Source organism: Pipra filicauda, unplaced genomic scaffold (genome assembly GCF_003945595.2).
Source record: "Pipra filicauda isolate LSUMZ 115617 unplaced genomic scaffold, ASM394559v2 scaffold327_size997775_pilon, whole genome shotgun sequence".
NCBI classification, from domain to species: Eukaryota; Metazoa; Chordata; class Aves; order Passeriformes; family Pipridae; genus Pipra; species Pipra filicauda.
The window spans coordinates 124,379-150,218 of record NW_024104451.1 but is presented as its reverse complement, the minus strand read 5'-3'; the positions used below and the strand labels follow the sequence as shown (position 1 = coordinate 150,218).

Below are 25,840 nucleotides of genomic sequence, written 5' to 3'. Positions count from 1 at the left end.
CTTGGCCACGCAGGTGAAGCAGCACTGCATTTGATGCCAGCATGCCACGCTTAAGCAGGCGTCTTGTAATGTGAGCTAAAGTTTGCTTTGAAATACCGAGGCTGGATTCCTTCTCGTTCGCTATTTTCAGTAGCGCCAAATCACTTAATAGGAGTCTGTTCTATCCCAATGCACAGCATCCTTACAGCAGACTCCCGAGGCAGTTCTGCCTCGCAGTGCGATGGGTACAAAGCAGTCATCTGCTCCCAGGCACGTTCGGGACTTGCAATACAGGGGGTACATCCAAAAACCAGCCAGGACACCAAAAACTGCCTGTAAAATCACAGAGAGATTTAGACGAAGATATGGCCGAGGTATTTTTCACCTTTCCCCCCACCCTTTTCACTCTCGTCACGAGGGCTGGGGCTGTACTGTCCAGAAGCCAGAGGGTGATGGAAAACAGCGTTAACACCGACACGGCTGGAAATCACACACGCTCCTACGTGTCCCACACGCGGCGGGTGATACACCACCTCCCCGAAACCCTGAGCCGGTGCGACCGCGCCGGGGTCTGAACGCGGGCAGCGCCGCGGGGCCGGGCCGAGCGCAGGGCTGGGGAAACGGGGTGGCGGCGCCTCCGCGGACTTCCCGTGCCCCGCCGTGACCCGCGCCGCATTTCCTGGCCGGGGCTCTTAAAGCGGCGGCCCTGGAGGCGAAACAAGGTTCATTGTGCTGCCGCAGGTCCGCCCGTGGCCACATCCACTGCCCGCCCCGGCACCAGCGGGCGGTGCCTAAAGGCCCCACGCGAGCTCTCGCGGGGGCGGCGGCACCGCGTGGAGCCAAACGGCACTTTGTATAAAGCGACGCGACCCCGACTGCGGCCTTCCAGCCTCCCCTCCGCTTTGGCCGGCGCTCTTGGGTGCCGATGCGGGCCGGCCAAAACGAGCCGCGCTCCCGCTCCGCCCGCGCGGCACCGGTACCGCCGCCGGCGCGCCCTGGCCCGTCCCCGCCGGCCGCGGCCGTTCCCGCCGGCCGCGGCCCCTTTAAGGGGCGGCGCGGGTGCCGGGAACCCACGTCAGTTTCGGCCCCGAAACTCCGGATCAATGAGCGGTGGCGCGGGGCGGGGCGTAACGCCCGGCCCCCGCTGCCGCCTTTCGGTTTCTCTCTTTTCCAGGAAGGAAAACACCGGCGAGGATCGGGGCCGCGCCCTCCCCCACCTTCCGCGCCCCCTCCCTCTTCCCCCGCCCCCATCGCCTCTCACGCGGAGCTGCGCGGGCAGAGAGCGCGCAGGGCAGGCGCGCGCGAAGCCGTCGGCGTGCGGGGGGGGCGGCGGCGGCGGCGGCGGCGGCGGATCGAGGAGGGGACCCGGCACCGGGGACCGGCGGGGTGACCCCCCCAGCCCCGGCAGCGCCGCGCCCGCCCCCGGCCGCGCTGCCGGCGGTAACTTCCCCTTGAGGGGACGGGCCGGGTGGGGCCGCGCCGCCGGGCCGGGAGAGGAGCGTAAAGTGGGGAAAGCCCGAGAACTTCCCGTCTGCCCGTCTGCGCCTGCCCCACCGGGCTCCGCAGAGTCCCTCCTGAGAGATGTCCGACGCTCCTGCTCAGTGTTGCATCAAGGTAAAGCCCCGTCCCTCTGTCCGGCCCCTGTCAGCGCGGGTCGCATCCTCCGGCGCCTCGGGGCGGTGGATTTCGCTGTGTTTTGCCCAGGGTTATTTTGATGAAAATAACTGTTTTTCTCTCTCCCGTTTTACGCCGCGCGAAGTGCGGACCCGGGAGGTCGCGCCCCCCACCGTGTTCGCGGGGTGCGGCAGCGCGGAGCGGGGCGCTCCCCGCGCTGGCTCCCGCCGCGGGCGGGGGAATGGGGCTCCCGGCGGCTGTCAGTGCCCTGCGCAGCCCCAGGGGACACGGCAGCCGCGACCCGGGTTTGGTGGTGGCGTGGTTCTTCACGGCAGGGAGCTTTAAAGGGAGCCCCAGAGCCCGGCCCGGCCTCCCCCGGGGCCAGCTACCCGCCGTTCCCGCCAGCAACTTCGTAGAAAGTTTTCTGCCGTCCGGGAGATGCAACCGCTGCTGCTTCCACCAGCAGTGAGTTGTAGGTTTGGGTTTTTTTTGTTTTGTTTTGTTTTTTTTTATTTTAATTTTTTTTTTATATCCTCATTAGTATGATTTATTTTTAGGCGCTGCAATTACTGGCATCGCTTGCCGGCTGGCAGGTAGGGGAGCTAGGACTGCGCAGCCCGGCCCTCTCTACCAGGGACTGGGGAATGTGTTTCTCCGTGCCTTGGCCTGTTGAAAAGGAGGTTACCCCGTGAAGTTTATTGTTTAAAGTGGAGGTAGCATGAAGCTGAGACAATGGAAGCAAAACTGAGTTTCCATTTTTGTCCAGACCCTTCCTATCTAGCAGCCCATTAGAAACAGTGCTTTCCTCTCTCCTTTGCCCCTCAGTTTTGTGTTTTGTTTAGGAGACACTTTGCCTTATTGCAAGCCAGGAGTCTACCTTCTGCTCCTGACTAATTCTGCCCGAGTAAGAGATCTTGCGTGGTTGTCTCTCCCACTCTGGAAGGAAGAGGTGATTTCCAGACTCTCTCTTAAGGAGAAGAGCCTAGCATAAACACTTATTCAGCATGATGTTCTTTTCTTTGCTTGTCCCGTGTGTGTTCGGGGGAGTCTTGTGTTCTATACGGTATGAACACAATTTGAAAGCTTCTGGGTGTATTTTCTCTTGCTGAGTTAAATGCAGTCAGGCCTGTATCCCGTGAAGTCTCGTGGCTTAGAGTCTAGTTTGACTTTTCATAGCACAGACACACAAATTGGATAATGGGGTATTGTATGCGCATTACAGTATTGGTGAAATGCTAATGCAGACAAAACGTGTGCAATTGACTCATTGAATTCCTATATATATAAAATTAAATATAACTACTGCTTGTCTTTTTTTAGTAAACCCTATGGGAAGGTAGGATGTGTTCTCTGGACAGAAGAACACAAATGAATGTCATGAAAAAGTAGTGTCATATTAGTTGTATTTCCTTGTTTTTTCACCGTGTCATTTTGAAAATACAAGGCTTACTTCTGCTCTTACTGAAGTCAGGAGAAATTCTACTGTTGATTTCAGGAACTGTAAAGCTGGTTCTTCCCTAGCCGCAGTAAGGTACATTATAGAATCATACTGTAAGGAATCAGCTACCTAGCAGGAGAGATACAAGCAAACTTCTGCTTCAGTCTTGTAATGAATAAATGCCAAATTTTCATTACATTTAGACAGACATTGGAAAACTTTTTTTTAAGTGACTAATTCTAAACGTTATGATCTGAACTTACTTTAATTTTTTAATGTATAGTTTGTTTATGTGCAGTTTCCATGCAGACCCTTACAATTATCTTGTCAGAGGACAAAAACTGCTGTTACTGGCTTCTCTGGTGGTTATTTTGATGATTTCAAATACAGAAAGTACAACTTTTCAGACAGAAATGTGAACTTCAAATGAAAGCTTTTCTTCACGAGTCAAACCATTCCGGGTAACTTTCACTTCAGCTTTTCATTGTTTTTTTGACTCTTCTTTCAACCAAGCAGTGTTCGAGGTGATTGTACTCAGCAGCTGGCTTTAAGAGGAGCCGTTTAACTGGTAGTGTGATTATATGAGTACAATTGATAGTTTTTTCAGTGTTCCAGTCTGGTTGGTGGTATGGAGCTTGATATCCCCACTGTACCCCAACTTCGCTGCTAAGCTGCTGTGTTGTTCTGAAAAGTAGGCAAGTACTGTGCTACAAGGGTGTCAGGAAGTTTCATTAGGAGCCTGTGAACTGGAAGCAGTGGTGCTGGTGAGTGTGTTGTTTTGTTGTTCTTCTGCTTGGGTTTTTTCTCCTCTTCCTCCTTGGGTGTGGGACAAGGGTGCACGCAGTAAATGCCGTAATACCTGTGGTGATGAACCATGGAAAGCTTCAGCAAAGAGTTAAGGCTAGTGCTTTGCTTATACCCCAGCTGCTTACTGACTCCTTCTCTGAGAAATGAAAAATACAGTGCTAATATCCAGACCTTGCCAGCACTTGGATGTGTGCTTGCCTGGTGGATGGCAAGCAGTCCCGCTGTGCTGTTGTAGCACAGAAATTAAGCGTGTGTGTAGAGTCTAAAGCTGCAGAGAGAAGTTATCACTGGGGTTTAAAAAATAAAACCTTGGGGGTCAGAGATGAGAATGAAGTGTTTGCTATAGCTTAGAACATCAGTATACTCTCCACGTGAATTGGTAGGCTTTGGGGTTGTGTCAGTCTCCAGTCCGAGAGGGTCTGAAGCTTTGACTCTGCGGTGGGTTGGGAAGGGGTGTTTGGTATGGTTGTCATATTCAGACACTTTTTTTTCCCCAGTTGTTGGAATATCTGTGTTGGTAGCAAACCTGTTCCTCTGATCCTGAGCCATAGTAGTTAACTGATTATATTATTGTAAACACTACCACAATGTTGGCACTCATTACAGTATTGGCAAAGTGATCCTTTCGGCCTCACCTCTCCTCCCACAGATGGGAGAACTGAGGCACTAGGAGAGTGTAAACATTTTGCAAAGGCTTTCATGAGAGCAAAAGCTCAACAGGAGACAGTATTAGGAGTTTAGACACAGTTGATGATTTTTGTGGTTAAGGTCCAGTTGATGGTAAATTCTGTTTAAAACCTCACCTGGAGCTTTCTAATTATCAGGATCTCCTTATTTTTTGCCTGAAATTATTATAGCTTGAGAATATAGCCATGGTGTCATGCAGAGACTCAAAATTCAGTAGGCAAATGGAAGGGTCCCAAAGAACACAGTTTATTTTCCTTTTTATAGATATGAGTTGTTTTGTTTGATTTACCATGTGACCATACAAACAGTTGTGCTGGCACAAGTGTGGAGTCGTGGGGAAACTAAAACTGGAGATATGGGGGGAGATCGGCTGCTTCAGGTCTCCCAGACCAGGGCTTCTCTGAGCCCAGGCTCCCTTGTGTGCCACCTGGCTGATGCTTGAGCTGCGAGTACTTTCTGTGGGCAGCAGTGAAGGCACAAAGCCTTACTGTGATTCAGATTTCACAACTGGTTTCAGTGGAGGTTTTTTTCTAGATGCACGCTGGGGGATATAGGCACTTTCTCTTGTGTTGACCTGTATGTGGTGCAGGTATGCAGGAGTCAGCACAGTAAACCTGTAGCTCCAGGACTTGTCTCATGGGTGCTCATTTTGGATTGGAGGATGTACTTTGTAATCGTTTAAAATAAGAGAGAGGAAAAACAGAAAAGCCAAAGGGCAAACAATCAGCAGAGTGTCTGAGCTTTCAATCTTAGCTGGCTTCCCCAGATTTACTTAATTTTTTGCTAATGGGTTATGTCTCCTAATACTTCATTGATGCTGTTTTTGCAAAGAGCCCTCTCCCACTGAAGACTTCCCATGATGAAGGACTGTTCAGCATCACACAACCAGAATCCCGTTACCCTTAGCCAAGGCTGAGTATCTGTTAGTGCAGAGTATATGACTTAATGTTTACTAGTTAACTTGTTTACTAGGAGGAGGATCCTTCTAGTACTGTCAATGGCAAAACTCATTAAGTTCAGTGGGTGTAGGATTGCATGGTAGAAGACCAGAGTTTAGAAGTACATACTATTTAACACCTGATAAATCACTTAATTTCTTGGCACCACCTAAATTGAATCCCTCTGAAGCAAAATTTTACTAGCACTGCCCCAATTAAACACCAGTCTTTAGTATTCAATGTGTCACTGCAGGTGAGGGCGGTTTCCTGAGAGGCAACCCATTAAAACAGCATCTTGAATCTGAAATGCCCCAATGAAACAGAGTATACTTTAGTGATAATTTATATGCTTATTGCACCATGTATCCCAAAGTGTCTTTTGGAGGGAGGTGGCTAAGTGGTGCTCTGCTGATAGAAATGATGATAAGCAGGAGATGAAATCTACACATAAGTGACGTTTCTGCCTTTTAGAAAAGTTATCTGGGTTCTTGAGTATGTGTCTTCTGAAGTCTTCTGATTAAAGCTTTCCTAATAAAGTGCTTACTGTGGGAAAGGGCTCTCCCTAAGGCAGCCTGTGTTTTTAGCCAGTCATGTAGTTCTGACCTACAGTCCAAAAATTGGATAATTTGTGTTTGGATTTTTTTGCATGTGCTTGTTGTGGAATATTTGTAGTTCACTGCCTTGAGCGGGGCATCCCCGAAGAACCAGCAACTCAAAATCCAGGGCTCCTGAAAATGATCACTTTGGCTGTATCTGTGAAACAAAATAATAATGAACTTACCTATGCAGGGCAGTGGCAAGACTTAGCACTTGTAATGCAGCATGGAAATTGTGTTTATTAGAGAAATCAATGATAGAGTGATCTGATTTGTTCCTGGCTTTTTAGTTCACACAGCATTTGGGAGCAGGGGAGTGGTGGTGGTTGGTTGTCTGTTGGCTTTTTTGGTGTGGACCACCTACCTCTGCTGAGCAGTCAGAGAGAGCAAGATCTTATGGCTTCACTGTGTCCTCCTGTTTGTATCAGCCCCACGTGGGTAAGCTGGCATTTCTGTGCCTGCAGCCTGCATTGAAGGTGGCTTTCAGAGAGGCTGGCACATGTTGCAGGCATAGCTGTTCTGCCACAATCCTGTTCCTGGTCCAGGGCAGGAGCACCTGGAAGGGATGGTAGCCAGATGTGGCTGCTAGAGCTATCCCTACCACCTTACCCTGACCACAGCCCTTCCCAGGGCTCCCCGAAGCTGAATGCAGAGGAGGCTGCATACTCAGTTGTCCCAGGTGTTATTCTTTCCTGGTGGTAGGAGGGCATCACTTTCTATTAGATCAAATACAGCTTCAGCATCTGACAAGGGAGGACCCCCTGGTAAAGACAGTGGATAATGATCAACTGCTAGCATTGTCACAAGAACACTATTTTTAGGATGTAAGGTGTCCCCATGCCTCCTGAAGGAAGGAGGCCACCTAGAACAGCCCATGGGTGGGATGTTCCTCTAGGCATTAATGAAAAAGCCAAACCAAGTTCCAGGTTTATGCTCGGGTTCAACCTGAGCAAAGAGAGCAGACAGGCCACCAAAACTTCTGTGCCTTTTACCAGTGGAGTTGTGGCAATTGATTCCTGCAAGTGTGGGTTATTTTTCAGGTTTACAACCCAAGCCAAATTTAGACCATATTGGTTCTAATGTTGCAGAGTTGTCTTCAGGCAGTGTTTTGTTAAAGCACAGAAGAGAGCTACTCTCTTCATCTACTTCTTTAGTAGCATATAGGTCTCAAGATTAGAGACCTTTTTTTTTACAAAAGTGGCACTGCTGAAAGGAAAATAAATGCAGAAAACTCCAGCCAAAATAAAGGAGTTTGAAAAGAGTTAAGCTTTTTACTGATAATGGTATTGCTCATCTTCTGTAATGCTACTGAGCTCCAAAGTGAACAGGGTATAGCAATTAAGGAAAACTATAAATGATTCTTCATCTAAATGATTTTCCAAAGGTTATTCCTCGTTAAACCACATGCAATGTCTTTACTTCTAAGTTGTTCTTCTATAGTTTGCAAATACTTTCCTAGTTAAGACTGGAGAGAAAATTGGTATGAAAGAGATTTTCACTGCAGTGTGTGTGTTGGTGTTCTATGGAATGTTTGCACATGGGTGTAACTGCAAGAACCAAATGTTAGTACAACTCCACAAAAAAAAATTTGAATATGACAGCTGGACCTCACATGTTAAACTATTAACAATTGGCTAATATGAAATCCCAAGTTTGGATGTTTAATTTTAAAATAACATTAAATGTGATTGTAAGTAGGAACGAGTGATTTCTTGGGGGTTTTTGCTTGGGTTTTTTTGTAGGTTTTGTTTTGGGCTTTTTCTAGCTAGCTCAAGTAGAGTCTGATCAAGAAATTGTAAATTATTTGTTTTGAGAGTTTAATCTGGAGAAAACCAACTGGCATCCAGTCAGGATTATCCTTAAAACTGATGAAATGCAGGAGAAGTTGCAATTCTTTGTATGGTTTGAATTTCAGCTGAATAGGGGTGAAGTGATTTTTTCATTATGTCTTCAGTGGGAACCTCCAAAACATCTATTAACAGAAATTAGGAATGTTTTTTTACATTGGTATAAGATTCTGTGAAAATCTAGGAGCTTGGAGTTCTACCAGGTAAATGAAATGTCTAATAAAACTGCCAGAGATAGTAGTACTATAGATAGAATTCAGGGACAGATTTATCCAATTAGTAGGGCTACAACAAGGCATTCTGTATCTGTGAACTGCATTTTCCTTTCATCTTTCTCCTTTTTTTCTTATAAAGGATTTCACATAAAAGTACTTTCCATCATTGATGGAGCACTGTAAAGCTCTGCTGATGTTCTTGGAGGTGAAATGAAGTGAACCCAGCATTACAGCGATGCTGGGGAGCTCCTTCCCACTTTCTGGGAACTCCTTTGAGGTCTCTGTTGTGATTCACACCATGACAACCAATCCTTTTTAGTTCTGGTGGGTTAGGACTCGAGATTGTTGTTTCACCATATTCCCACTTAAATGGCTAGTTCTCATCTTCCTACCTGTGATGTGCTTTAAAACACGAGCAAAGTCAAGCATTGTCAGACCTGCCCAGTTTTGAGGTAGTACGGTGTGAGGAACTTCAGATTCTGGGATGAGTCTCACTGGAGGCTATCAGAAAAAATATTCCTCGGTAGATGGGTCCTCCCTTGCCACATCTGTGAGAAGCTGTTTGGAGATTTCCAGTGGGCACCACTGCAAGGCTGGTTGCAACTTGAAGCCTGCAGAACAATCGAGGTAGTGCTGATGGGCAGCTGTTAGCTGTGTCACTGCCTTTCTACTGTGGTGGCTGTGGTCCCAGCAGCATCATTCCAGCTCCAGAGGAACAGCTCCCTCCAGTTTAGAGCACCACTGTGCTGGGTTGGGCAGCCTGGTGTAGGCACATGTAGGTACCGGATGCCCACCTGGCATGGATACCCATGCCATGCCCATGGATGCCCAACTCAGTGACAGACCTGCCATCTCCTTGGGGATGAGGAAATGAAGGGCTGAGCTGTTTTTACAGAGGGATGAGGATGCTGCTAAGGGTGCCAGGAAGCGTACCAAGTTGCAGAAACAGGAGTGCTGATAGGTATAAAAGATACTTCTCAGTTGGCAGATTGAGTGGTTGTGTCACTGAGCAAATGGGGAGACTGTGGGAGCAGCTTCCAGGAGAAGGCTATGGCCTGTAAAATATTTCATGGCATGTGGCTTGGGATATGTATCACACATTGCACAGTAAACACTGAGCTCAAATACACTGTCCTAACAAACTGCCTCACACCAGCTGAGTCACCAGAGCCATCCATGACTGACCATGTGCTGGCTTTTATTACCTCCCAACAGGGACAAATTACAACCTCAAAGTAAGAAGAGTGAATTGATGGTGTATGCAGTGCCAATTAGTACAGCCAGCTGAACCATGTTGACAGGCAGTGGCTGCAGGCTTGGAGAAGTAGGTAGAAATTACAGGGTTCGAGTTTTTTTTTTTTCTTGGTAGTTTTGAGTGAGGTACTCTTTAAGGCTTTTCTACTTAACAAATACAGTGAGGTCTCTTTGAGCTGTTCAGTACTGTTTGCTGATAGACCTCGCAGAACTGTTCTGGCATCTGGGTTCATATTTTTGGAAATGGTTTGGTTAGTGAATACAAGAGACTACTGAATTCAGTTTTCAGTCTGGGGTGAAATGGGCAAATAAAACCATAGTGGGAAAGCAGCAGGCAGTAAAATATAAAATATCTGTATATTGAAGTTTGAATCTGTGCTGTGTATCAGTTCCGATGACGTCATGCTCTTCTGACAACTAGGCAGGTTTGCAGTGGCACTGAAAAAGACACAGAAGTGAGTAGTGAAGTTACCTGGGGAAACTTCCACAGGAAGAGAAGCTATATTGCCAAGTACTTTTTGGGTTGGAGACTGCTGAGGGAGGTATAATAGAAATCTCTGAAATTGCACAACAGTGTAGTACAGAGAGCAATTTCTGATAGTACAAAACTAGAGGAGGCAATGAAATTACTAGCCAGGAAGATTAAAACAAGTACTTATTCCATCTGTGTTAAGTTCAGGAACTCAGTGCTGCAGGATGGTATGAAGGCTAAAAGTACAAATGGATTTGAAAAAGAAGGTAGAGGAATATGAGGATGATATTAAGATTAACAGCCTGTATGGGGGGAAAGCCTTTCTCAGGGGAAAGATTGTTTTTTCTGTTTGGTAAGCCATTCCTGAAACAGAGACTTCTTTTCTTTTGGGAATCAGATTGCAGGCAAGATAGCCTTGCTCTGATGATGTATAGGCATTCAGATGCTCCGATGTAAAATTTTGCACCCTGGAAGGATGGTCTTAAGCGCTCATCTCTTCTGAATTATTTCCTAAGTCTCAGTGCCAGCAGTCTTGATTTCAAGAAGGACTAGTTAATTGTTAATGGGAAGAGACCAGAGGAAGAATTTGTCTGTGACTCAGAGACTTGTGAAGTCAGGACTGCTAGGACTAGAGATTACTAGCAAGAGATTGGCTTTGCTGCTTTATTTACCCAGATTGAAATGAAAAAGGGAAACCCCTTCAGGGAATACGTGGAATGGGAATTACAGATCAGCATTTGAAAAAGAGAAGTTTTTGGGTTATGGGGAAAAGACGTTGTTTGCTTCTGGGAGCCAAGTGTGGGTTACCCGTGCTTTTCCAAAGGTCTCCCAGTTCCCATTGTCACTCACATGAAATGTATAAAAAGCATTAACTCCTTTTCACATATGTGACAAATGATGTCCTAACTGGAGCTTGTAGCAGTGGACATAAGAGTTGCTGCTTTCACTGCCTGACCAAGTGTTGAGACACTGAAGTGTCTCACTTGCTAAGAAATACTGTCATTTGTACAGACCTTGCATCACGCTTTGACACTGAAGTTTATTTTTTTTAATGGCAAACATTAATGACTATACAAAATAAATTCTGATATTGTTTTGTATGTGTACTTTTTAGTTATTTTTCCTAAAGAGGGAGTGATTCGCGGTGTTAGATAGCCATTAAAATGTATTAATATGCAGCTAAATATGGCCTTTAATCTAAATTTAGTTTTCCTTTCTGCTAATATGTACAATGTCCACAGATATCTATTTAAGTAACTGCATAGCCTCATACAGATTTAGTTAGGTTTTTATTTTGGAAAATAATGAATTACTTTTTTTGCTGTATTATTGTTTTTTGTTGTTTTTTTTTTTTTTTACTTTTACATGCTGGTTATGATCGACTACACTTGGCTTTGCAGTGAAATGTAATTACAAGTGCAGTCTCCTACATCAAAAACCTGAGCATTAGAAGTAGTTGTAAAAAAAAAAGAAAAAAAAAGAAAAAAAAAAGTTTTATTTTTGTACATGAAATGGAAGTATCTGATACATTTTGAAGTAATATTACATAATAAATAACAAGCTTTTTTATTAAGCACATGAAATACTGTTTTTTTATCACACTGATTGTTTTCTGTCATGTTCATCTACTATTATTTGCTCCCTCACCCCTCATTTTGGTTGACTGGAGGAAGAAAACAAGCTTCCTGTTTTTGTGACTCCAAAGCATTTTCCAACTTTGGGTAAACTAGTCATTGTAATGAACTAATTGATGAAGCTGAAAAAAGAAAATATTCTCTCTTTATCTGTTAAAGCTGGCTTGGCTCTTTGGCAGGCTTGGAGTCTAGGTGTACAAGAGTGAGCCTCACTTGTTTGAATGGTAGAACTTTCTTTAATACTTTGGCACTAAGTATTATGCTTGGGATTTATCTTCAAAATTACTTTTTTTCTGTTGTAGTTTTAACTGGATCTCAATACACTATAGTTTCACGTTTCTTAGTTTGTTTTAAATGAGAAAAAAAAACCTTTAAAATTTCAGTTTTTAAAAGAAGAGGCTTAGAAAAATTGTAAATGTTTAGACATAATGCCTTGACAGATCTTGAATACAGTGCTTGTCAGAACCTCTTCCTCTCTTCTTCATATTACCCTCTATACTGTGTTTTAATGCTTTAGCGGTGAGACCCATCTTCTTTAGCCACGGGGGGCTGAAGCAATGGAAAAGCAGCTGACATGAGGGATATTCCTCCAGTTTAGCCTGAAGGTTTTGCTTTGCAAACAAGAAGGGAAGCTGTCGTAGATGCAGAACAAGCCTCCTGGTTCCCTTTATAATAGTAGTGTTCTTTAAAAGAAAAAACAGGTTTTAACTCATGTCCTATAGTAGAGATGTCTGTATGCTTTTTAAGATACTCAAAAGTCTCCATTAGTTCAATGTTTTAGTATGTTTGTTGTCACAACCAGTTCCCTGTGAGGTAGAGAGGTAGGGTTGCCCTGCTTCACAGATGGGAAATGAAGTGGCGTCATGTAGTTTTTTGGTGCCTACAGCTGCAACAAAATAATGCTATGCTTTACCACTGTGGTCTCCTTGGGCCCTTTGCCTGTGCCTGCCTGGGTCTCCTCCTCACTGTTTGCTTGGCAGATGATACTGTGCTTAGACTAGCCTATCCCATCAGACATGCTTGTTCTTCTTGCTTGAGTTGAGAGCCTCACGGTCCTAGTGCGTGTCCATAGGGGGTGAAGACTTGAAGACATCACTTCAGCAAGTTCAGTTACAAGGTGAACTTCAAATACTGGTGAAAGAGAGGTCTGTTTTCCTTCAGTCTAGACTGGGGTTTCATAATTCTCTGTCTGTTTTTCATTGGTCCACAGAGCGCTCTGTCGTCTGAAAAATACTCATTCACTTGTATGGGCCTTGGCCTCCATTTTGCTGAAAAAGAGGAAAAAGTCTGTCCCAAAACAATAACTGAAGTTCTGTAAACCCAAGCTGTCAGCAGGTGGTTGGCAAAGCAATGAAGAAAGTGTGAAAGCCGTGGATTGAAGGCATCGATATATAGCCCCGTTGATGATTTTCTTACAAAGGACACTGAATGGCTGGCCTGGAGCAAGACTTGGTTTTAGAGCATATTTAAACTTAAGCCTTATAGTGACTATATGCATATTTAAATTTTCATCTTCTAAAGAGAAAAAGCAGCAAACCCCCCAAAAATTAAGGGAATTAATTAGTAGAATTGGTTAGAATGATAGCTTTTGGGGATGGCGGAAGTTGCTTTCTATATAACACCTGAGAAAAAGAGCCACTTCTGACTAGTCCACAGAATATTTTTGTTCAAATTACTTGCTCACAAAAATGAATGACTCGGTTGATATCTATACTTACGGAAATAAAATTACTACACATACTTGAAAAATACACATTTTTTTTATTCAGAATTTGTCCTTGTGGATTTTCTGAGGAAACTTATCATAGTCTTGAAAGTTCCAACACACTGGTCACCTACAGGTTTTTGTAGACACATGCCGCTGGTGATGATACCAGGTGAGCAGTCCTGCACTTCAGGGTTGAAGCTTCTGTCTTGACTTCCTCCAAGGTTCCTAGGGTGTGCTGCTCTCAGCCTATCTGTGCTCACAGCAGACACTCAGAAATTTAAAGATATTCAGCACTGCTGCAAGATGCAAGCTTTGACATGGGGAGACTCTCCACACATATATAGGCAGGGAGGGGGTTGAACCAAACAGAGATCTGGTATCTATCTTGCTATATATCTACTCTAAGCTATGAGACTGGAGGTTATTGTAAGAAGGAAAATAGGAGCCAGAAAAATAGGATGGGATTGAAAGTGAAGGAATTAGGAAGTGATGGCAAGGAGTTTGCTGTGGCAGCAACGGCAAGCAGCTGGATCCATTGCAGACTCCTGTGAAAATCATAAAAATTTGCTTTAGAAGGTCTAAAAATTTGCTTTTAGAGAGGCAGAAGCAGGGAGAAGCTAAATTGGGAAGGGTTATTTCTCATTGTATGGGAACAGGGAGGATTAGATAGAAGCGTCCAGCAGTTTTAAACAGGGAAGTATGTTTTCATACAACATACAGTGAGGTTAACAAAACTGCTGCTGGGAGTTGTAATGTAGGGACAAACAGGCAATTGGTTTCGGAAGACAGTTCACACTAGATGAGTCTGTTTGGGACCATGAATTGCAAAGATAACAGCTGTGGTCAAAAAAAGCTCAGAAAGCCCCTAACCTGTAGATTTCTGGGGTTGTGGGCAAGGGAGAGTTTATTCCTCTGACCTTGAGCATTTCCTGTTGGATGTTGCTGGAAATGTGGTACTACCCTAGACAGACCTTTGAGCTGACCAGAACTACTGTGCTTTTCCACTTCCATTTAGGACTTAAATACTTTGGTGCTTGACTCCGTACAGATGCCTCTGACGAGTGGAAAAATAACAGTTGAGAAAACCTCTCATGTGAATCAGACCTTTTGCTCTGTTTCTTGGTCTTGTTGTGATGTTTCCTCAGCAAAGGTAACCTGACCATCTGAAATTCATAAGAAGAATGTTCTTCAGGTTATGAAGGACTTCTCAGTTAATTTTGTTTGGGAAAATCCTTGACTCTTCTTTTGGGCTGTGATACTACTTATTGGCATAAAGTTCCCTGACCTGTTTTATTTCTCGAGGTTCTCTCCCAAGATTTGGCTGATGGAGGGTGGGAAAAACAGTGAGATTTTTAGATAATTCAAATGCTGCGTGCTGTGTCAGCCACACATCTTCTGATGTCTGGTAAGAGACAAGTGAACACAGTTCCTTGCAAGACAAGGATGCGTTTCTTTAGATGGAACAAATATGTACCCACATGAGCCACTGGGTGGCTGATGAACAGGTGTTATACAATACAGGGGCAATTCAGCAATTCTATTAATTTATTCCATCGACATGCCTGAAACCTGGGTTGGAGTGACTATTTTGATTTGATAGTTCAACCTCTTTGCCTTTTAGTCCCTGACTCCTCGTTTCAAGTTCCTAATAGCTGAGAAAATTGATGAGAAAGTGTTGTTTATGGAGTGCCTGGACTTCGGTTTTCTACACATAGCCATTAAGAAATGAGTAAGCCAGCAGAGAGGACCTTGTTGTGGGACAGTCTGTACACTAAATGTTTACCTTCAGTGCAAGTTGAGCTGTTTCTCAAATATCTTGTGATACTGCAGTTAATGAGCAATTAGAACTAGAAAAGTGAGCTGGCTAAAAACCAAAAAACTCAACCTGCAAATGCTCATGTGTCCTTTACCAAGAGCCATATCTGGAATGGTGTCCTGCAGCGGGCAGATACCATAACAGCTTGCTCTCATGTAGTATACATAGTTGCCTGGCTTTAGGTAGAACTTAGTTGTGATGCCTGTGAAGCATTACTTGCTCACTTCTAACTCTCCTGAGGTCCTGTCCCAGTGCACCAGCCTGGATGGTCCCTCTGGGGACAGGCTCTTCCTTTGCTGTTTCCAGGTGTTGTCTGTAGAGCCTCAATATCTAAAGACATTGTACCTGCTTACCACCACATTAAAACAGGAGCAGAGTTTCCCAAAAGATGCTGATAGCTGAAGGAATTCTGTTTTCCCAGTGTTAAACACAAGGAAGTTAATTTTATCATTCCATACAAAAGTGAAGGAAAGTATGTCTATGTACCACATGTGGAGTCTGGACCTGCACTTTCATAACTCAGTGCACAAGCACAGCAGCTACATGATCCTGTGACCAAAGGCTGTATTATTTGCTCAGGTTTTGTAGGTAATCTTTAATTTCTTACTCACTGATGTTTGCACTCAACTACTTAGCTCCTGAATTTCCTACTCAGGCTTTGGGCATTGGCCAGGTCTGTGTTACCTGACATCAGAACCAAAGTTTTTAAGTATTCATGCCTATTTTTGTCCCTTTAGGCTAGATAGATTAACTATAGTAAAAATGGTCACTGGTTGCGGAAAACATGATGGTTCTTTTGCAGAGAAGCTGTCTCTGCCTTGTTTTTAATACCAGCAGACACCAAGGGTCTGAAGCAGCCATGGTTTGGTCTTCTAGTGTGAAGGGTAGAGCTGTTGCCTGAGGTATGAATGAGCCTTCTTATATCAGTGTGAGGCCTTGCTGCTGTCATCTGCAGACTTCCAACGGTGCTGTGGCATGCTTTGTGTTTCTGAACACACCTTGGCTGAGCTGTTTAGGTTTAATTGTAAGAGAACGCTGCTTTAATAGAAAGAGGCACTCGCATGTATTGAGTTTTCTGAAATAAACTGAAAACACTGAAAGCCAAACCTCCCTACTTTGATTGCAAATCTGTGCTGTTCTGTACCACTGATGCTGACAGTCTGGACCTGTTTAACCATGCAGCAAAGCAGGAACCCTCCCTGGGTCAGGGGAGGAAGTCTGTCCCACGTGCCTAACCTAGAGGTCATTTTAGCGTTTCTATTAAAATTGTGTCTCAAAGGATGCAAACATGGAAGTGTTATGTTCAGTCCATAAATGACTCTTTGACTCTTTAAACCATGCTCACCATAGCTTTCCTGGGTGTATATGCTATTTGATGTGAAAAGTATTTGTGACATCCTTTCTATGGAAAGTGAGGCCAGCTCACTGGTCTTGTTTTATGATTCTTATATCTTCTATGCTGACCTTGCAATGTGGTTATAAAAAATATACCAGTCTGCTTCATGTCTCTGACAGGCAGCATGGGGAGTGCAGACACAACTCACTAACCATTCTTGCTCCCAAACAGTGGGTACCACTGATGCTGTTGCTTCTCTGCAGCTTCAAGAGGTGACTGATTACCTGTCTCCTCCCTTGCACCAACTCAAGACTTTGCAACTTGATACAAGACTGCTTTCTACTGCTCTTAGTGCATCAGATGGAGGCATCTTTTACTCCTGAGTCTCTGCATTGCCTGCAAAGTTGGAAAACTAACTAGTTTCACATACTGAGGAAAGGTTTGTATTCCCCCCCACTCCCTGCAAAATGTAAACCGTTCAGAATGTCTCTAACAAATATGAAATTGGTGCAGGAACTACCTCATTAGTTCAACTTACTTCTATCCCTCTGTCTTCTGTTCATCTGGCTATTATTTTATTATCATCTCCTTGTGTGACTGGAAGAAATCTCCAGTTGTTAAATCCCTTTTAGATTTGTTTAAAGTGGTTGTCTTTCTTGGTTTTGTGTCTTGTCCTATGTCAGAAATGTGATGTCCTTTCTTCTACTATTCCTTGCTGAAAACTTCACACGGTATAAAGAGGTACCTAGGTGCCAAGTTAGTAGTACTGTAGTACAGAAAATAGTATTGTAGACCTGTTCAGCATGGACTGAATGGATATCAGACATTGAAGAGGTTTGATGCTGAATGGTTTTGTTGAGTTTAATTTAAAAAAGGAGAGAACTTCTATTCAGTTCTCAGTGAATAGACAGCCATTAGTTCTTGGGACATTGTAATTATCAGATATGAAAGTGCGATATTAATTTTTAAATTTTAAATTTTTGGGGGGGATGGCAACAAATTAGGTAAGAATAGAAATCCTTGGTTTAGAAATGTAGCTTCTACACTAGCCCTGCTGCATGTCTGTGCATTGCCCTTCCTGCTTCTCCTGCCAGTGCTCCTGTGTCACTGGTGGTGTGGACTCAGCTCTGTTAAGGGACAGCAGCTCTGACCTGACAGTCAGCTCCCAGGCATTACTCCCTTCATTTTCCTTTTGTAGGCTGAAACAGTCTATGTTTGCTACCTTGTTTGAGAACAGGCACTTTCCAAGCTGCAGCAGCTGTTTGTATATCCCTCTTAGATTATTTGAGCAGATGCACAGAGGATTTTGGAGCTGCCCCTGCTGGGCTTACTTTAGTTTCTGAGAGTTGTTTTTGTTAGCTCCATTCTTGAATTAGATCAGCTCGATCAATACAACAGACAAAGAAAGGTGTGTGTATGTGTGTGGGAGGATGTTTTCAGCCCTATAAATAATAATAATCATCATTATCTCCAGCTCTTCACTGGTCACCTCTTTCTTCTTCCATTACTGCCAAAGACTGTTCCTGCATGTTTTACTCCTGAGATAAGGTTTCCTTTGGAAGTTAGGTGCCAATTTGAGCTTCACTTAACAGCTTTTCGGAAAGGTGGTTGGAAGTGCTGAGGGAGAGAAAGCTTTCTTTAAGCATCTTGCCTGCCTGTGAGGTATCCCTATGAAAAACTGTGGGTTCTTAAATGGGTTGAGAAAGGGCAAGGGAATAGGTTCCTGGAAGAGTTTTCTTTCCCTCGGGGACCCCTGACGAATTTTGCTTGCACTTGTAGTCACTTTGCAATGAGGAAAAAAAATGCCCCTTGCTCTGCATTTCTTGGAACTGAGTCTCACTCACCACTTACATCTCTAGTAGTGCTGCTGCGTGTTTTTATGTACACCTGCTGACTCCCATGGTCCTGCGGTGGTTGTGGATTTTTTGCCTTCTGTGGCTTGAAGCAGAGTTGCTGAGGTCTGTGTGTGTGTGTGTGTGGGAATAGCCGATTAGAAAATGAGAGGTTGGGAGGCTCAAACAGCTTCCTGAAAGTGTGGGAGTACAGGCCAGAGAAAGGAAAAGAAATCTTTTTGAAGCTGTATCAGTGCTTTACATGGACGAGAATAGCAGTGTATTGACAATGCAGTCTGAGGGTAAGTGCTGCTGTGTAGCAAAGTGTTACTGTTGTAAAAATCGCTGCTGTCCACTAGCTAAACAAATTCTTTCATCATGAGTGCAGTTTTATTGGTATGCTGGGGTCCACAGTACACACTTCCTGCTCACATAGCTACGTTAGTCAGACCTGATGAACGCTGGTAAGTCTGCACATGTCTGTAGTGTATGTGCAGCCCTTATAAAAATTATGGAGGAGATGTGAGGAACAACTCAGATCATGTCTTGGGACATGCTCTGCCCCTGGGAGGAGGGACAAGATAGCTGTGTATTCTCCTGTTGCAGATCTGTAATGTGAATGGTTATTACTGGTCCAGTGGTTCTTGGGTCCTCCCTCCAGCTTGTAGAAGGTCCTTCCTGAGGATGATTAAACTCCTTACTTGAAAGACACATCCTTAGGTCCTCAGTGGAGTGAGGAAGCATTTTGGTTCACCTTTCAGCTGCTGTTTCCAAAGGCCTTACAAAGCAAATCAGTGTAATTTCCTTTGTTTTTCTAATGGGAAAACTGAGACAGAGGGGAGGAGCAGGGGTGAAAAGGGAACAGCTTATTTAGCACCTACAATCCTAAAATGAGAATAGCAACCTGTTTTGCTTTTAGCCTGGTGCTTTGGACACTTGTTCAATAAGACATTTAAGCATATGCTTAATGATAAGCATGGCAATGGCTTACTTACCATTTCCTCCTTTCAGAGCATCATAAACAGTACTTTTTACTGAACACAAACTGCAGGGCTGTTCCCACTCGTGCCAACCTGTTGGAATCACCCAAGCTGTCAGTCAGGACACAGCTGGTGTAAAGGATGTCAACATCTGGCCTGTAGAACCTGTCTTATCATTAGGGATACAGAAGGTGGAGGAAAGAGACATCTTAACAGTGAGGAAGTGCTAGTAGTTGGGTTGCAGGAGATGGAAACAAACTTGTCTTGACAGGTGCCTCTTGGATGCAGTTGCCTTGAGAAGAGACTCCTGAACCTCCAGGTGAGCTCAGAACAGTCACAAAGAGACAGCACAGGGTCACCAAGCAAACACTTTCATACAGTGCTGTAATGATCGTTAGTCATTGAGCATTTAAGCGGTGTAGTACCTCTGGTTAAAAACAAGTAACAACCTAAAAGAACAACAAACTCCAAACAAAATGAGCAATACCTGTTCCAATACATCTGCTTGCCTGTCTTCAAAGAGAGTTTCAGTCTTCGCAGTTGCCCTGGCATAAAATGTCGTGTGGTTATGCTGAGAGGCAGACTTGTGTCAGCAGTGGAAGCTGCTTTAGTGAACCCCAAGGTTTGACTGTCAACCTGACTTTTTTTAGAGCAGCAATTTGTCGATGGCAAGATCAGGATCTAAACTCAGGAACTGTTCGCAGGGTTGTGGGATCCCAGTGCCTAGAAAGAGTCTTACAACTGCATTTGCTGCTTGTGTTCTTTTCGTGCGTCGTATGAGACACCATTTTTTTTTTTTTCCTCTGAAGACCTCAGTTCACTATATCCCTCTGGGCACGTTGATCATCTTGTGGTCTTGGCCACTGATTTTGGAAGGATATGATTCAGAACTTTTACCTGGGTTGGATTTTCTCAGTGAGGTTGTTTATGAGAGAACAAATTTCAGGATAATATCTCAGGATTTTATATACTTTTGTTTCTTTCCGTCTGTAGATCCAGGATTTTTGTGAGTGTTTCAATCTTAGTATCAGGACTTAATCCACTCTGATTAGAACTAGTGGGAGTTTCCATTACTAATTGTGTCTGACATAAATTCCAGCTCATAAATTTTAGTCAAAATGTATTATGTTATTGTTATATGCTACACTAAGGGGGCCCCTGGTGGTCTAGTGGTTAGGTTGCAGCACTCTCACCACTGCGACCCGGGTTCAATTCCAGGCCAGGGAAAAACTCCCCCGGGCAGATGGAGCTCGTCAGCCCTGTAAGGCCATCCATCTAAGAGAAGGTCACTCTAAACAAACCTATGTCCTGAGGACCTCACTGCCACTGTCCAAGCTTGCTCGGCCCCGGCAGATGAACCTCAGGATTAAAGGGTGGGCTCGGTTCAGCGCACACTGGGTCTCACCTAAAAAATCCACTGCGCAGGCTTGAAGGGTAATGACCTTTCCCAAACCTTCGGTCGCGAAGACTGGCCATACATACAATATGCTACACTAAGTGCAATATAGATTATATATATCATAATGTTATGTGCAATACATGCTGTTGCCTGTTACATTTACTTTTAAGTAATGTTACTTTCTAAAAAGAGATTATTGTAGGCTGTCTAAAGAGTTAGTGCGAAGTAGATTTTTTTTTTTTTTGTCCAATTCTGCAGACAGCTGGATTTTCTTATGGGTGACTCCTTGAGCTCCCTGCATGCTCCTTGTCTGTGCCTCAGTATACGCTGCATTTAAAAAAAAGAAAACAAATGTAAAGTTTTAAAAATGCAGTTCTGTTGTAGTACTGGGAGACTTGAACTGTGCAGCATGCAGCAACCCTCAGACATTTTGCTCCACAGATCATAAGCACAAGCTAGTAGCAACAGTGGACTGATGTTGTCAGTGATGTTTGAAACACGTAGACAACTTCGTTTCCACAGAGAAGCAAATTCTGTAAAGGATTGAAGGGGGTGAATTGGTGTCTAAAGATTGTACATGGAAGAACAGAAATTGGTCACTGCCATAAAGGTACTACTAAATTGGTAAGCATTGGGTTAACATCTTAATTCCATAGCCAGAAGGGTTAAGATTTATTTAAATAATGTCTACATAATGATTTATTAAATGGTTAAATGATTTAATAAAAGGTTGAATTAAATTTATTAACTAGTAGAAAGCTAGAGCTGCAATACAAGGAATATTTTCTCATTTTTCTCTTTTGTTTTGCGAGATGCACAGGGCAGACAGAACTGATGGTTCAGAAAGGGTTTGCTCGTCTTCTGCAACACCTCAGAAGGTCAAGATTAGACTAACAGAGCCCAGCTAAAGAAAGAGAAAGGAACATAGTCTTTCCTCCTTAGAAACCTGCAATTTGTGATGCAAATCAATGGCAGGTACGTGTACTAATTTTGAAACTTAGCCTTAGCTCACCCAGGTAATTGCCATACATGAGATTTACATCAAAAATTTTACTGAACTTCAATAACTAAATTACCAGAATTGTGCAGAACTTGTGTGATCTAAGGTTCTGTGGTTTAAACCTGGGTCCTGTAAATGTCTACTGGGATTTTCCAGGCCTGGACTTAGTTTTGGCCAAATAAAGGTTGAACATCTTGATGGTTTGAGGGTGAAATAATTGAAAACTTTTATATTTACACTGATGATTATGGCTAAAAGACTAGAACAACAGCTCTTGATCTGAACATTCCCAAATTTGGAAGTCTGAAGTTCACATCTGCTTAGAATTTCTAGATGGAAAGATTTTTATCCTTACAAAAAGTACTAAATCACTGATGCTTATACTTAGCAGTCACAAAATAAATCCCTCAGGAAATACAAAACATCATATGGAGTGTTTTTGTTTTTTTTTTTGGCAGGGGTTGATTGCAGCGCTTCTCACCTCGATGTTTTCAATTCACACTACTAATTTCATACTGCTAAAGCTAAAAAAGAGGACGGTAGTTTAAAGCAAGGTGTGTATCGTGGTTAAACACGGTTTGAGGCTTTTTCTTGGACCGTCTCTCAGTGAGAAGGCTAAGAGTTAATTATTTTTTCTGTCTCCTCTTGATGTATAAATGTAGTCTTCACACACCGTGAAGAACGCAGTTCTACAAATGCACATGGGTCCCGCTGGGTTTGGCGGGATTACTCGTGTGTCTGAATGCCTGCAGGCTTGCAGCTCAGTTTTATTTTATTTTATTTTTTTTTTTAAGAATCCTTTTTAAAAATACACAGGAATTAAGCAATTTCCTTTACAGAGTACCTCAGCCAAAGCCCACTGAACTCACTGGGAAGACTCCTACTGTTTTTAGCTGGCATTTGCATCTATCCCATATTCCTTACGGCCTAATCTATTGGGTGTGTGTATGGGAATGCATAACCATCTTAAGTCTTCTAGAATGACTGTCCTGCTGTACATTTATTATCACGGAATAAATTGCCCACATTACTAGCAACTTAATTATTCTGGAACAAAAATACTGTGATTCCAGAATTGTCTCTGTATAGAGAGCTACTCCAAAATAAAAATTGGGCAATGGCTTCATGTGCAATAGCTCTGCTACTTGGTTGCTTTCTGTAGGCAAGGTGTTTTTAAACTGATGCTTGAGGTGAAAGGCAGTAATGTGAATCCCTTTTTAAATCAGCACAGCCTATCTTCTGCAAATTTGTCCTGAATTATTGTTATCCTAGTTTATAAAATGAAACTAAAATATCCAACCCCCCAAACCCAAGTTTGCACAAGCCCTTACTGTAGGCTCCAGCTAAACTCCTGAGCGTAAATTTGGATCTGTGTAGATGCACCTCTGTGCCTGTGACTTTGGTGGGACACTGTGTATGTGCAGATACCCACTGTGCAGATCTGATGACAGGATGGTGATCCCACGCAAGTGAGAGAGCACAAGTGTTGCTCTTTGTTTAGCAATGAGTGCATGGGAAATGTGGAATAGGACCCAGGTAGTTCAAAGCCCGGGAAGTGTGCTATCTTTGAGATCCCTGAGCAAACCTACCCACTCTCACAGTTTAATGGGAGCCCTATATTATATGGAGATGTTAATAAGTCATTGGGAGGAAAAGCTATATGTGTCATTGCCTTTTTGCACTACTACAGATGAATCAAAACACTCAGTAAATTAACTCTTTTTGTAATATGTGTATAGATCCTATAAATGGACTTGGAACAGGCTTCAAGGCTGAGATTTTACAGTTTCTATTTTGAGCATGGATCTAACAAGACCTGTAGGCTTAAGCATTTTAAGCTTATTTCGAAGCTACTATATTACTCTTGTCTATCTAGCTATTCCTTTAACACCCTAACTTTTCAATTAACCTGAGTACTGGCTAATCCACTACACACACAGAGAGTATTAATTCCAGACATTTCATAAGACAGTTTTTAGACTTTCACCCACATGATGATGTGTTAACTTTAAAGCATGTAGTTTAGAAATAAAGCAGAAGTTCAACTAACAAAAACTCCTTAAACTTGCTTAAAGTGAGACTTATTCAGTCCCTTTTTTTTAAATACATAAATTCATGTACAAATACAGAATTTGCAGGATGAGTTGTTAGTTTGTTTCCCTGCTTTTTTTGCTTTAAATAACCAGGTACGTTGCATGTGCTGTTACATCTCTGTAGTGTGTTTGTTACATAGAAGTAGAACTGGTTGCAAGTGTCATTTCCCATGAAAAATCTCAAAAGATTTTTTAATAGATTTTTCCTTTGTAATGGAAAAAGTTCTTTTATGTCCAATTTCAGAAGAAATACTTTTTTTCCACAAACAGAAAATCAGCCACTTCTGTGTATTACTTCCTATCTTAAGATGACTGCTGTTAATGTCTGTCGTGAATACTTTCATCAATTAAAGTAGGTGTAGAAGCTTACCAGTATACCACTAGACTGATCTTGGAGAAATCTGGTTGAAAACCTGGTCAGACATGATGTTCTGCCAGCAATTAATCCAAACTGAAGAGGTGCTGCCTCAAGGTATTTATCATGATATTATTTGTCCCTTCCACCTTCATTCCACTGCTCATGAAAGGCTCTTATTTTCTCAGGTTTGCCTCTGTAGTTGCTTCCTAATCCAGTTCAATTAAAATTATCAGTTTGGGTTTTTTTTTCCTTAATGTATTCTGGATTTATTTATTTTTAGTAGAAACGTGTCATTTTTTTGAATAATGAAATTGGGAAGTTGAGGTACTGGTCTCAGGGAGATTTACCTCTCAGTGGTCTTGGTTGTGGTCTCCTGAGCCAGCTTTTCCCTGTTTCTAAAGCGTGTTTTCTGAGTGACATCTATGTCTTGAGGTAAAAATGTTTATTAGAAAGCAAAGAAGTTAAGACTGCAGACAAATTCTGTTTTACAAATAGCAGAGAATCTATTTTACCATTATAGGGAGAAATAAAAAGCAGATGGTAGGAATTTTTGACAGTGGGACTTCATCTGCTGGTAGAAAAGGGCTTGTTCTGGAGAGTGGCATGTGGGGTGTGACCTGATTTGCATGCTCTCGTGCTGCAGAGCCATCCCAGATGTATCTTGACCCATTCTGTGGCCAAAGTTCAAAGCAGCCCATTTGCTGTGGGGCTCCTTGGAGCAGCAACTATCCTTACCCCCTCTTCCCAAATGTATCTGCCATGCTTTGTTGTCCTTACATGTGGCACAGCCATGCAGGGATGATGGTGAGAAAGAACTTGGCCCCTTCCCCTGACTCTGCCATTGACTGGAGAGACAAACTTGGAAATAGGCTTTGCTTGTTTGTGCACTAATAAGGTGGGTTAAGATGTGGGTCTCCTTTGAAAGGTTCTGCATGGAGGAGGTGGCAATGCTGCTGATGTGATGTGTTGTGACTGGTTGCACATGTGCACCTGAAATCTGCCCAGCAGCCCAGTGTGCAAGGCAATTCCATGTGCCTGGCCTCATCCCCGGCCTTGCTGGTGCAGTCTCTCAGTGTTTCTAGTACAGGCTTTGGCTTGCAACAGAATCCTCTTGTTCTGTATGTCAGTGGGGACAAAGAGACTCCTTCCCCTCATAGCCTAAACTGTACTACAAACTTAGGTACCACCGGAATGGATTAAGTGCTAAATGGCTGAGGTGCTGTTCCCATCTGCCTATACACTGGGTTTCAGATTCAGGTAATTGAAATTATCCCCTAGCAGCTTTAATCATCAGGTAGTTCATTGCCATGGTGTATTTTGGGATCCCAGCATTGCTTGGGCTGACCTGCTGTCACCAATCTTTTGGCTTGATTTGGCACAGTTACCGTGAGAGGTTGGGAGTTCTTCCCTTCAAACCATGGCTCCTCTGCTGCTCCAGCTATTATGCATGTACTCAGTGTGTTAATGCTCATTACCCTGTATCAGGAGCCTTGCAACATCTGCTTAGCTCAATTTTTGTCCCCCTGCTAGCCAGCGAGGAAGTGACTGTGCTTTCCAAAAGGGCAGGGGAAGGGAGAACAAAAAAGAGCTAAAGCAAATGGGCTTGTGAGCCTGGTGGTGCAAAGCATCCCTTCTTTCACGCCCTCTCTTTTGTACTAAATTTAATTGTTGTGGTGAATGAGCAGGCTTGTACTCAGCAGCAGCGTGTAGTCCCTAAACTGTCTCTGTTTCCTGCTGATTTTATGTTTTGCTAGGAAGGACATGGTGCAGGACATGAGCTAGGATTAAGCAACCAATATAGGCGTCAGTGGAATGACTGTAGTGAGAGACAGGCTGG

The 25,840-nt window shown here is 43.5% G+C and overlaps 1 protein-coding gene across 8 annotated transcripts in view; it reads left to right on the top strand.

Moving 5' to 3' along the window:
- Positions 1 to 1,063: 1,063 nt before the first annotated feature.
- ETV6 (ETS variant transcription factor 6) overlaps positions 1,064 to 25,840 on the top strand; it is a 130,892-nt gene continuing 106,115 nt past the window's right edge. For 2 of the 8 annotated variants that reach the window (XM_039383837.1, XM_027722286.2), the window contains exons 1-3: positions 1,513 to 1,593; positions 21,373 to 21,527; positions 22,011 to 22,106. Coding sequence is in view for 3 of the 8 variants with exons in the window: in XM_039383835.1 (XP_039239769.1) it covers positions 1,083 to 1,593 (511 nt within the window). In the remaining 5 variants the exon portion in view is untranslated. Of the gene's footprint in view, positions 1,594 to 16,733; positions 16,781 to 21,372; positions 21,528 to 22,010; positions 22,107 to 25,840 lie in introns of those variants that run through there. The other 6 variants (XM_039383838.1, XM_027722287.2, XM_027722285.2 and 3 more) reach the window with 4 other exon arrangements.